Consider the following 13,000-nt stretch of genomic DNA (forward strand, 5'->3'; position numbering starts at 1 on the left):
TGTTTTGCCATTTTTTTGTGACAAGTGCCGTAAAACCTAACGTTATCCAATGAAAAGTGTCATTATCAAATCAGGGCTCCCGCAGGTCCTTAAAAAGTCTTAAAAGGCATTGAATTCTTCAAAATAAAACCAAGGCCTTAATTGGTATTAAAATGTCTTAAATCAGTCTTTTGTAGGTCTTAATTTTTAAAACATCATAAATAGGATAATTTTTATTATGATTTATTTTTGTAATTAAATAAAGCAATAAAATTGACCTTTTTTATTTAAAAAAAAAAAAAATGGCTCGCAATTATTGGTTCCGTCCCGATAGCGGAACCAAAAACCAATTTTTGGGAGATGCGCCATTAACTTTTAGTCTGGAAAATATGAGCAAGTGTAAATGTAACCAAAATTGGCTCCAGCCAAGAGTTTTCTCCATGGCTAAAACCAGGGAACATACATGAGGCTCAGTGAATTTAGTGCAACAAGTCATTCAAGCTGGGAACGATGGGAATTAAGGCAGTGGAGTCGCACATGCGAAGCACGAAACACAAAGCGTCAAAATGGAGTTACCAAGAAACAGCCGGTATTTCACAGTTTTCCCACCCTTGTCTCTGCAACGCCTCCACTTATCACCAAATCAAACATACTAACTACACTAGTTATGTTGTTGCTTTAGAACTGATTTGTTTTGTTCCCTGCTAAAACAAAGTTTGTGAATTCAGTTAAATAATTGTTCAAATCTATCTGTCATTTGAGTTTTTTTAGCTTTCTTCCTGAATGGGAAGCTTTTCAAAATTTGAAACATTAGTGCAGTGGTTTATGTTATAATAAACTTTTGGGTTAAGTTGTCGCAAGCAGGTTTTTCTTGTGTTTCTTGTGAATTTGGTCTTAAATTTTTATTTCAAGTGGCATTAAAAAGTCTTAAAAAGTCTTGAATTTAACTTGCCTTATGCTGTAGGAACCCTGTAAATGTATGCAAATGTGAGCTGTGTGTGTCACTCATTATTCTCACCCCGAAATCCCACATTCTCCGTAAAAAGAAAAAATCCCCATCAGCATATATGCAGTTTCTGCCCAAATATTTTCTTTTTGTTGTGGATTTTTGTAACAGATAACTAGGATCATACAAATTAGCTTGTATGAACTGTTTGTTCTTTACTTCCAAGCATCTCTTAATCCCTGCCTGCAATAAGAAGTTTGTTTTGAGGTTGAGAGATGCACTCTTGGAGTTTGTGCTACTGGATTTGATTACATTTTTAAGGCTTTGAGTACAAAATAAATATTTTGATCAAGATGAGAAATCTGCTTCCTGGTATGTTGAAGTACTAATAGTTTGCATCCAATAATTTAATTAAATGGTCTTAGTTTTGGGGAATATATAAGAATTATGCTCTAATTTTTAATTACCGATCTGTCGTTACCATTTTTTAATTTGACAAACTGGATCTTAACATTCTTTTTCCTGTTCATTGCAATTGCAATTTTAACCTGGCTGGACCAGACTGGAGCAAAAAAAAATAGCTCTGCTTCACATTTTAAAGGGGAAGGATGGAGAAGACGTACACGGGTGGTGACATGCGGGGGAGTAGCGGTGGATGTGGAACAGTTAACATGACAAGTACTTCACATGACGTACGTGAGCGGATTGGAGACAGAGGATGTCGAATCTGGGGGCAGAGTGAACATCACTCTCGTTCATTACCTTAAAACTGATCCATTCAGTTCAACGTTCACATAAAATATAAAAGTATTCAGTAAACGTCGTTCATGGAAAGTTACCCAAAAACATGCAGTACTTACAGTTGAGTTACTTGTCGCTTAGATCTGAACGGATTATGCAAATCCCACTAATGACTGAAAACAAAATCTTTGAGATTTTAATGGGAAAATAAGTTTATTATCTACTTTTAAATATTCAGTTCATGATGGGTAAAAATTTGGAGACAAGGCCTAAACAAACACAGGATTTAAGTTACTTCAATATAAGTGATTAATGCTGAGACATGTATAAGAGAAGGAGGCAACCTGAATGAGTTTTTACCAATTCAATTATCTCGAGTGCGAGCAGATTTAGCCATGTTTGCTCCAAGAATGCTTTGTGGTTCATGTGACCCGGATGACTGAGAATATTCCTAACCTGACAACAGCCAGATGCATGTCTCGCTCCGCCCAGCTGAGCGGAGCTGGGCGGAGTGAGACATGCATCTGGCTGTTGTCAGGTTAGAATATTCCAGCTATATGTTCTAGATTTTTGGAAAAAGATGATATTGCCAAAGGAAATCTTACAAAAACATTGCAGAGATATTCGGCTGATCTCATCTATAAAATAAAATTGGCTTTTTATATATATATATATATATTTTTTGTGTTGCTTTTTATTAGTATTATATGTTTCTGCATATATTTATATGACAATTGGTGGAATTGTGACCTGTATCCCAGTGGTCCAGTTATGATACTGTATTGTTTTTTTATTCTAAAACAAAGAAAAATAATTAAAATGATAGGGGGAAAGGATAAACAGACTTTTCAAACAGCTCCTCTCTCCAAAGTGTTTGAATCCTGTCACAGACTCTGGAGTCCTCTTGGCCCCTCCATGCCTTTCTCAGGACTCTGGTTTGTCAATCAGAGCTTCATCTATTGGTTCATTCGGTGCTTACAAAAGCTGGCGGCCACCTCTAGTGCAGTGCCAGACACTGCCAAGCCTTCTTCAGATCTGTAAGACTTTGTGAAGCACGACATGCTTGTTTAGGAGTCCCAGACTCTGCTCATGCCAGCACACAAGCACAAAAGATGGCTTCATTAGAATTCCAGGAAAACTACCAAGACCCCCTTAAAGCCGCATTTATCTGGACAATTTGGCATGTCTTGGCCTCTCAACTGAAACTTTAAGGCCCGTCTAGCACTTGAAGCCTGACAGAACGTTTTTGTCTCACAAAGTGAATGCAATTGTCTTTTAAGGCTGAAATCACTGCCCGTTCTCAGAGGCTCTGCAAATAAAGCATGTGCTGTTTGGCAGATCAGACAGATTTTCCTCCAAAAATAGGACCCAGATAATGATTGAACCTTATTGATCTTACATTGGAGAAATTTACCTCTGCATTATCCCATTCACTTGGGGAGCAGTGGGCTGCCATTGTGCGGCGCCCGGGGAGAAATCAGGGTTATGGGACTTGCTCAGGAACCCAGAGTGCAGGCTGTGGGGATCCAACTGCAACCTTCTCAGAGCACAAATGAACTGCTCTAACCACTAGGCCAACACTCCTCTATAGGCTGTTAGACCTGGGGTTGGGAAACTGAAACAAAGCTCAACTTATCTGACGTTAAATCACCAACCATGGGTTGTAACTTTGAGAGGATGGAAACAAGTTGTACTGCTGTGTTGTAATTCTGTTGGAATGTACTGTATGGGGATGGGGCGCTGGTGGTGGGGTGTATCTGCTTTGGGGGGATGGGGAAGTTCAAATTATTTTTATCTGAAATCTTGATCCAATCTACCCCCTTCTTAGAATTTCAGACCTAATAATCCGATAATGTGTGCAGTGGTGCATAACACACACACACACACACACACTCTTTGAGTAGCTGTTAAAACTATAGTCTCCTCCCTTTATTGCCCCCCGTCCCCCTTCCATAAGAGCCCCCAAACTGCCTTCTGCTGGCCCCAGTTCCTCCCACACATCTCACACAGGACCTGTTATTTACTTTCTTCCAGAAATCACGCATTTCATCCTCACTGGGAAACTTGGGTAGGAGATCTCCTTTAAACAGTATTTAACCATCACAATGTTTTTTTGTGATAATTTCAAAATATAGTTTTTCATAAATGGTTGTAAAAAGCAGCTGTAGTTGAAGTCATATTCTTTTCAGGTACGCGAGACGATGAGAGTCTTTTTGACTTTGGTGTTTATGACGGCGCTGTCTGCAAGAATCCACTTGGCAGGTAAGGAGAGTTCACTTCTCCCACCAGATATAAGGAAGAGAAACTGATTGTCTTTGATCGGAGCTCACTGTTCACAGATGGAATCAGAATTAGAAATGCTTTATTGCTGATTAGTGTTTTTACACATATAAGGAATTTGTTTTAGTAATGATTTGTAACACAGAGAAGCAAGCATACAGTGAACATAAACAAGTATAGGGATTTACAACTTTTGATTTATTAATAACATCTGAACTGGTGATAAATGATGGATTTGCTTTAGAACATAAATCATAAACTGCATGTTATTTTATCGGGGAGGATTATGGATACATCCAGCTGATCGTTGGTGTAATGGGTTAACCTGTTTACCAGGACTAAACTCCTTTCATTGTATTGTTCAGTGTAAAATAAATATGGCTTAAATAAAACAGGCACTGCAAAACTTATATTTTAAATCTGAGGAGGGTAACAAATGCTATAGTTATATTTTTGAAGTAACTTTTAGGGATTTAACTAAGATTCCCCCCCTACTATGGCAGGCCGTGTTGTCATAAAAATCAGCTTCTTCTAAGCATCCGCAATTACCTTTAAGATATGAAAAAAAAAGTTTTGACTAGGAAAAACTACATTTTGAGTATCCTGAATGATCCTTTAAGATAGCAGAATTTATATAATGAATAGTGTAAATAATTTTTATATTTTCAACCACATTTTAGGGAATCAAAATCTTTTTTTCAGATATCTGATGCCATCAACCGATTCGACATTTAAAGTGTGGCACATGGTTGAGTCAAAACTACATTGTTGCCAATTTTAGCACTTTTGTCGCTAAATTCAGTGCCTTTTAAATCCCTTCTAGTGCCTTTATTTTAAAAAGTGCCTAGCGCCAAATCTAGTGACTTTTTTCTGAGTTAATGGAGACTTTGGCAACATGAAGCACTGAGCTGTCCTCCCAAACGATTGGATCCTTAAGCCTATCTCTCTCTCTCTCTCGCTGACGTCATGCAGAACAGGTTTTCCTCTGACTGCAACAGAGAGAGACTTCTCACTTTGAATCCAGATTGCAAATGGCATGTGCAAAGCTGTTGCTAATTCCCCCCTAGATTGGAAAATCTAATTCATTATTAATTGTCACAGTTGTCTCACATACAATAAAATAACTGCATTTTCACTTTACAGCCTCATTCTCTCCCCTTCTCTTTTTCCAGTCTCCTACTGTCTTAGCACTGCTGCTTTATTCTTCTGCATTTTTTTTTTCCGGAATGCAAACACCTACTGAGCCTGAGGACTGATACAGGGAGAAAATATATAACTGTGTATGAAATACCTATTCGTTCCCACAAAAAATTTATTTACAAAATACTAATTTGTGCTCAGATAGTACTTTAGTGGCCATTATAAGAGCAGTCAATTTAAAACCATTTAGAGGTTTCGCCTTACCTCCCTTTTTATAATTCCATCTGTCAGAATCTAAAGTAAGACATTTTCTGATCTATATTCATCCTTGGTGCAGCGCAGCACTGACTACATTTTATTCCACAAACACCTGCTGAATTTTGCCCATCTCGTTTCACAAAGCCGAAGTTGGCTTCCGATTATAGCTTCCGATTTGGGAAATAAATAAAGTGATTCCAAAAAATATTTTCCTAACTTCAGCATCTTTCATGTACTCTAATTAAAAAAAACTACACATCAAACCTGGACTAGATTAATTATAAGCTACTTGTAGAATAATTTAAACGAGGTGTGGGATTTGTGAAACCTTTCTCTGATTTTTGAAACTTCAATAAATGTCGATATTAACACTTCTTTTTGGAGTCCATGTCACACTAGAAGAGGTATGGCTCTAAAACTACCACACCTAGACGCATCAAACCTGTACTAGATTATTCTACACAACTTCTAGAATAACTAGATCCAGGATTCGGATTTGTGAAACCTTTCTCTGGTTGGTAAAAATTAAAGGCCAATTTTAACACTTTTTTTGTGCCCATGTCACACTAGGGAAAATTAAGAATCACCCTTTATTAATGTCAGAAGCCAACTTCAGTTTGGAGACTACATTTTGGAGATTACCTCCATCATGTGTAAATATGTCCTTTGAGGCTTCCTGCACAGCAAAGTAACAAAGGAGAATAGCCAGATATTGCTGCTGCTGTAAATGATGAAGACAAAAGTTAAGGACTGGGACAGTAGGAAGACAGAAACGAGAACAGAAACAAGCTGTTAAATGTTTGGATCATGCAAAGTGCCGCAGGGATAACAAGCACAGCTGCAGATGGAAATGAAGTCTGACCTCTTGAAGCTTGATAAAACTTAGCTCCAGTTAATGATCCCAGAATTACATCTGGGGGATTGAGGCTCCAAGTTATCTGAGGCAATAGGTCATTTTTTCCCTGTCATTTTAAGTTCACTCTAAAAGGGAAGGTCCATTATCTTCTCTTTCTCCTGTCTGCATCTTCTCCACATTGTGATCAATCTGGCACACCGTTTTAAATTGCGCCTGCCTGGAAGATGCAGATAATGCTATGAGACAAGTAATGAATACACTTATTTGCTAATTATATGCCTTTTTGCATCCTTTCCTCCTTCAATTGGACCATGACCTGAATGGATGAAGGGTTCAAACAAACATAAATTGGACAGCAGCAGGTGTTATTTTACAGCACAATCCTGAACAAATCCGTCCCTCTGCTCGACTGCTACTAATTTAATTAATTTAATTTAATTGTTGATATCTGACATATACCTTTCAGATAGTCAGTAATGTTTTGCAGATATCTTATACTGGACCCTATACACAATAATGGTAAATATGTCATTTAGACTAGTAAGAATTTAATTAGAGATATCTGAAAGTAGAATTATGTCTAGTCTTAGTATAAATACAGATATCTTAATCAACTATGTCAACTACCGATTCAAGATAGGAATAGAAGTGAGGTAAAGCTGATTATTTGTTAAAGCGGCCTGCCATACTTTTACTACTTTGACAAAGTTCAACTATTACATAAATACATATTTTAACATTATCTGCAGTGAAACATTTGGTAACTCCGCTGCTCATTTCTTTAAAGCTACAGCGTGCAATAATTAGTGATTTACTGACAGAAATGTAATAAATGATAGATGGGTAAAACCAGCCGAAGAATCCTGCAACTCTCTACCATTTATACCTATTGAGCAATGTCTGTGACATTTCAGAGGTAATGAGGACTTACGTTACTCAGAGATTACTAAGAGCAGTGACTTTACTACATGTAGCGCTCAGCAGAGATCTCTCAGATTCTAGGATGAGCACCTTGGTCAGGAAAGGTACATTTAACTGTTTTCTACATAAATTTTCAAAATTTTTGAAACTTGATCAGTGACTTTTACCAATCACTGACTCCATCATTCCTTAATGCATCGTATCTGAGACTTTTCCTAAATACCGTCTACGGTCTGCAGCTCTGTCTCCTCTTCCTCCCCTAAACTCAATCAGTTGGTTAATTGTTCTTTGATTTTTCTATTTGTTCTTTCTACAAGCCTATGTGAGGCAGGGTGCTAGGGTGTCCCAAACCAATATTTGATGACAGAAATATTCAGAAGTCTGTTCCATAGTTTGAGCTAAAGCCGGGCTTACACTGTACGATTTTTTTGCCCTTTTCGGGCCAATTCTAGAGTCGTGCGAGAATCTTTCGTTCGGGCCGACTTTCAGCCTGATCGTGCATCGTGTAGTGTACAGGGGGTAAAGAGGGGCGATCAGCCTCTAATGAACACCTCCCGATCAGGAGTTGTGAGGTCGGGAGAAAAACAAATATGTTTTGAAATTCAGTCGGCCATCGTTAGATGGTCGTGGGCAAATTTCTCATTGGGCAAACAAGGATTCTTCTTCTTCTTCCTCTCAGACGAAAACACAGAAGCATGGGTTTGAGTGAAATGGAATTATTTCTGTAAAATTGACAGACCGTAGTAGCCACGATTGCTCAGCCATGTCTTTGCCCGAATACGTCGTTCCCTTTTCTTTTTAAGGCTTTCTGCACAAAATTCTGCACAAATTCTGCACAAATTGCCAAGGCAGCGCCTTTCACTCTAGTGAGCTTCATATTCCTCTTCTACTCATTCGGCTTCCGGTTTGACAAGTCCGAGTATCGCCTTCTCACTGCGGAGCTGAGTCCGACGTGGTTTTTAGACGTACAGTGTGAGCAGGTAGATCACATCAGAGCATCGGGCAGCAGAGTGTGAGAACAAACATCCTCAGCTGTGAACTCACACTTTCAACTGTGAGTTCACACTGTAGCTGTAGCTGCATGCAACAATTGAAAAAATCGTACAATGTATGCCCGACTTAATAGAAAGAGGATCACCATGACATCGATGGCATCAATATCAATCCAAACCATCCAACATATTCAGCGGTTCACTGTATGGTTCTATCTTTACTACCTTACCTTTCAATGTAGCTTTAGCATAGTAATGTGCCTTAAACAAAAAGCATGTATTTACAAAATATTTACAAATATCTGAAGGAAAGGTTAAGGCAAGGCAAGTGCTTTACATAAGTTAAACAAATAGAACAAACAGAACGCATATAAAAACAGATAAAAGCAAGTAAAGATAAAACCCTGATAAAGTAGATAGTAATACAAATAAAAAAGTTGGACCACAAACTTAAGCTAATGATTTCTCAGTTAACAGTTTAACTTCAACGGTTATGCTACATTCGGACTGCACGCTACTGAAACAGGAGAAGCAGCTGGTTTACATGCAAACAGGTGCTGCAATGCATTTCGAGCAGCAGGAGCAGTTGATCTTCAAGCATCTGAGCAGCCGAAGCAGCACTACATGAACTTCTGAGCATTTGATGAGCGTCACGCGCTTCACAAGCAGCAGATGCTGGAGTCGGAAAAATGTAACTTTTTCTGCTCGACACACCTCATCAACCAACCAGAGAAGCTGATGTGGAAGCTGGCAGGGAGACAGACACAGCACTGCTGATGAAGATCGCTATTATCTCCCCTGAAACATTTTATTAACGCCTAAATAAAATAAGTTTGCGTTTATTGTTCCGGTGCCTGCAGTTTGGATTAACTACATGAAAACTGCTAACTCCTTCTTCCAGTCGCCACCAACCGTAGGGCAAAAACCCCCAAGAGGCAACTGGGCCTGAGGCAGCTTCTGCTGGGGATTCCAACTGACAACGCACCACCAGTGTACCGGGGTTTTGTGCTGATCCAACAGCGAAATAATATTTTAATGCAGGATCAGAATATTGATGAACTGACTGCACAGATAAAGTTTTGGGGTGGACTTTCTCACTTAAACATATATTAAAACTACTTTTTACCCACTGACCACAGCAAATATAGCAAAGCCACTCTCTGCCATTGAACACAGGAGCAGCAGAAAGCTTCAGATTTATCTGGACACACTTTACTGGACACGCTTCAGGAGCATCAAGGATGCTCTTGAGGTCCGCTGGACATTAATGTGTACAAGCATCAAAAATGAAGCAGCTATTTTGTCAATGTATGAAACTACTTCTTTAAGTTATTATTTTTGCACTACAGGTCATAGCATCTTCTGCCTGTTTATGTGGGTAGGAACCCAGTGTTTTTTCTGCTCTGTGTTTCCAGCAGTCTTTCCAAGAAATTCTGTGAGAACTCATCCCTCTGTGAATCACTAGACATGGTCAATTAACAGACGGACATTTACGGGCAGATCAAATAACACAGTATGATCAGTGGTGCAACTACTAAGGGAGTCTTCATAATTCTGTCCATCCGTTCATCGAAGACATGTATCAAACCAAACAGACAGACAGACAGCTATTACCTCCTATGTTTTTCATGGCCTTTTTTTTATATTTAAAATAAAGCTGCCACGCTATACAAACTTGAGACAAAGACAAAAGTCAAACTTGAATGCCCGTCTTTCAATTTGTGTTTCCTTCCTTGTCAGTGAGATAATTTGAAGTCTTGTTTCTGCACACTTAATCCCCAAGTCTGTGCCAGCATGCGTTGGCTGACCTATGAGAATGGGTCATGCTCCCAAATCAATCTCAGCATTTTTCCCACTGCCCATACTGAACTGTTGGATTACTATCAAAGCACTGAAGGAGCACCATCCACTGTGACATAAAGACCATTTCTCACCAGTGGAGGGGCTGCTGTCACGCTGCGGTACAGAAAGCACTGTGATGAATCAATTAACCCTAGGTGGAGGGGGTCGGCTATGGGTATGACAGGCAGAGACATCCTCTCTAAAGGAGGCTGACAATGTGTCACTGGCTTCATATGATCCAGCTAGGCCGGCTTTTATGAAGGCATGCTGCTCTGAAAGGCTTCCTCCCATGCCACCTCCGCACCCTTAACTGACCGACACTGGCAGCACATGTTAGGTCCTGCTGGACATGCGGTAATGCTATTGGTTAATGATTGCAAAATGAAATAAACTAAGAAGGAAAAGAAGAAGGTGGCTGGGTGAGGGGGGGGATGCCTTGATTTTACACAGTATACCAAGCAGACTCAAGGAAGAGGGGCCCACATGAACTCTTCACAACAACTAAGTAAAGGCCCTCATTGTACCTTTCAGCCCCCACTCACCATGGAGCCACTTTCTGAAGTATGCAGAAAAACAACCCACAACAAAAACACAGTGGCCCCATGTGGGCTGTTTGGCTAATTTACCACTGGGGCTTTGAGAGAGAGGCATTAACTTTAAACAACAATGTGCTTTTTCAGTCTTGTTGAAACTGTTACCCATCAGCCGGCAAAGGAGAATGGTCTTAATCCTTTCTTTTTTTTTTTTGGCAAATATTTATTCACATTGATATCAACATGCTTTGCTAGCACAATTCCAATTATTATTATTTTTTTTTTCGTTACAGATTCCAAGGTCTTAAGAATCACCACTATAAAGGTATCCTATCTTTGCACCTTTCATTGAGCCTCGATTTCAGCTGGAAGTATAAAGTCTTTTTTTCAAGTCATTGCTTGATTCTGTTGAAAATAATATAACTACATGAAATCATTTCATATATTCTAAGTATTAAAAAAAAATATTATACTGATTTCAAATTCAAATTAAAATGATGTTCATACAATAAGATCAGTATGCTTTTGAACAATTTGTGAAAACAGCATTCTAGGTTTCCTAAAGCTTTAGATACCTTATTTGAATTGAATTATAGTATTTGCAGCACACCTTGCCACACCGTAGGACTGTCCATTCATCATAGCAACCTGGAAGGATGAAGGTCTTAGAAAAAGAAAAGGTTTAGACAGTTTTCAATCCAAACATTGCAATAATTGTCTCTACAGTAAATATATTTGTTTTAAACTGTATGAGGCCCAAGAGATCTATAGCAGAGATCGTTTTGAATCATCTACCTAGCTGATAAAGTCAATCGATTCATTTGACGTTAAGTTCACGGAACAACAGGTTCAGGGTAACAGGGAGTACATCTCACACTGCGATAAACCTCTCCAGCTTTTTCTAAAGGATCCTAAAGCATTCCCAACCCGGGAGACATATTGTCGAAGGTACTGTGATCAGTGTGTGTTTAGCTCTTAGTGGGGCGTGCCTGGGGAACATTCAACGGGAGGTACCCTTGAGACATTAGAATCAGATCTGAACTGTCTCAAATAATTACTTTGTGGAAGAGAAGCAGTGTCTTTACTCTGTGCCTTCTTTGGAGGATGAAGTCTCTCACCTTATCTTCAAGATGAAGCCACATCCCTGATGATGAAATCTCATCATGGTCTTTTCTGTACGTCATTTTGTTTTTTTAGTCATGATCCATCTCTTGACAGAAGTTAAGAATTTGAGCTGCTCTCACATTAACCTGCTCCAGTGCAGACTAAAGATATTGTTGAATGGCCAGTACTTATAGAGTAGTAGCCATTTAAAATTGCCCTTACAAGTGAAACGACAGCCGAATGGCAGCCTACTCTCCTGCACCTCCCAGCCAAATCCCCTCCAACTTCCAGCCACTGGCCTTCTCCTGGCCGTACATTATTTTTACTCTGAAACCACCTTTCACTGAATTACGGGGTCTGACCAGGAGATGAAGCTTCTCTTTAGATCTTAATATCCACAAATCATGACAGAAAGAATGTTTTAGTACAAAGATTGATGGTTAAAAAGGAATTACAGGAGACCAGCCAAGGACTAGCCAAGGACCCATCAAGGAAAGCTGGGAAATTTTGAATGGCTACTACTGTATAGCACCTTTTCATAGGGGACTCCAAAGGTCATTGCATTGTATTCAGTCATCAGGCCTTTTCATTTCCTTATTCAGCCAAGACAATTCTGTTGTAGTTCTGTGCAAAACAAAACAAAGTCTGTCAGTACTTCCGTTTGACACATTAGGTGATAAAAACACAAACATGGCATGTACTTTCGACAAGAATCCAATTAACAAAGGAGCAACATTCATTTGCAGAGAATTAAATATTCTTTGGGACAGAGTTCTTAGACCGCATATAGATATCTTTTCACATTCAGAAAGTTGTCAGAAATTAGTGGCACCATTTCAGCTCACAATCCATCACATTCATTCATGACCTTATCTGTCCTCACATTAGCAGCATTACACAAACATCTTTAACAGGTAGCTGGGAATACTGAAGACGGACAGTAAAACACATTTACATCTAAATTGTGTTTACTCAACATCTGTCTCACTGTTTCAATCTGGGTTGTGGAAGTTGAAGGACCCTCCTGCTGTGGCCCAACCAAGGTCCGTTGTCCAGTATGAGAATATGTTAAACCTCAGTGGAGGCTCCTCTGCCTCAGTTTGAGGTGGAGGTGTTAGACACCACCCATTTTGTTGGACTTTCTGTTGGCTGGGATGGGTAACATTGGTGAGTGAGTGTTATAACAGCATTATATACAGTCAAACAGCTTCTTAAGCCAGGCATACACTACGATTATTTCAATTGTTGCACGCAACTACAGTTCACAATGTACAACGAAACTGCATGGTTAAACTACACCATGAACGATCAGGCTGAAAGTAGGCCCGATCGAAAAATTCTTGCATGACTGGAGAATCGGCCCTTAAAGGGTTAACAATCGCACAGTGTATGCCCAGCTTTAGTATTT

General features: G+C 39.3%; 1 protein-coding gene across 2 annotated transcripts in view; it reads left to right on the top strand.

The window, feature by feature from the left end:
* The first annotated feature begins 3,592 nt into the window (after window positions 1–3,592).
* Window positions 3,593–13,000, top strand: part of LOC107097452 (glutamate receptor U1-like) — a 21,576-nt gene continuing 12,168 nt past the window's right edge. Inside the window, exons 1-3 of one of the 2 annotated variants that reach the window (XM_015394599.1) lie at window positions 3,599–3,734; window positions 3,856–3,928; window positions 10,782–10,813. In XM_015394599.1, coding sequence (XP_015250085.1) covers window positions 3,868–3,928; window positions 10,782–10,813 — 93 coding nt within the window. In that variant the 5' untranslated portion in view covers window positions 3,599–3,734; window positions 3,856–3,867. Of the gene's footprint in view, window positions 3,735–3,855; window positions 3,929–10,781; window positions 10,814–13,000 lie in introns of both variants that reach the window. The other variant, XM_015394600.1, reaches the window with a different exon arrangement.

The sequence above is a fragment of the Cyprinodon variegatus genome, unplaced genomic scaffold (genome assembly GCF_000732505.1).
Source record: "Cyprinodon variegatus isolate N-32 unplaced genomic scaffold, C_variegatus-1.0 Scaffold698, whole genome shotgun sequence".
Classification (NCBI taxonomy): domain Eukaryota; kingdom Metazoa; phylum Chordata; class Actinopteri; order Cyprinodontiformes; family Cyprinodontidae; genus Cyprinodon; species Cyprinodon variegatus.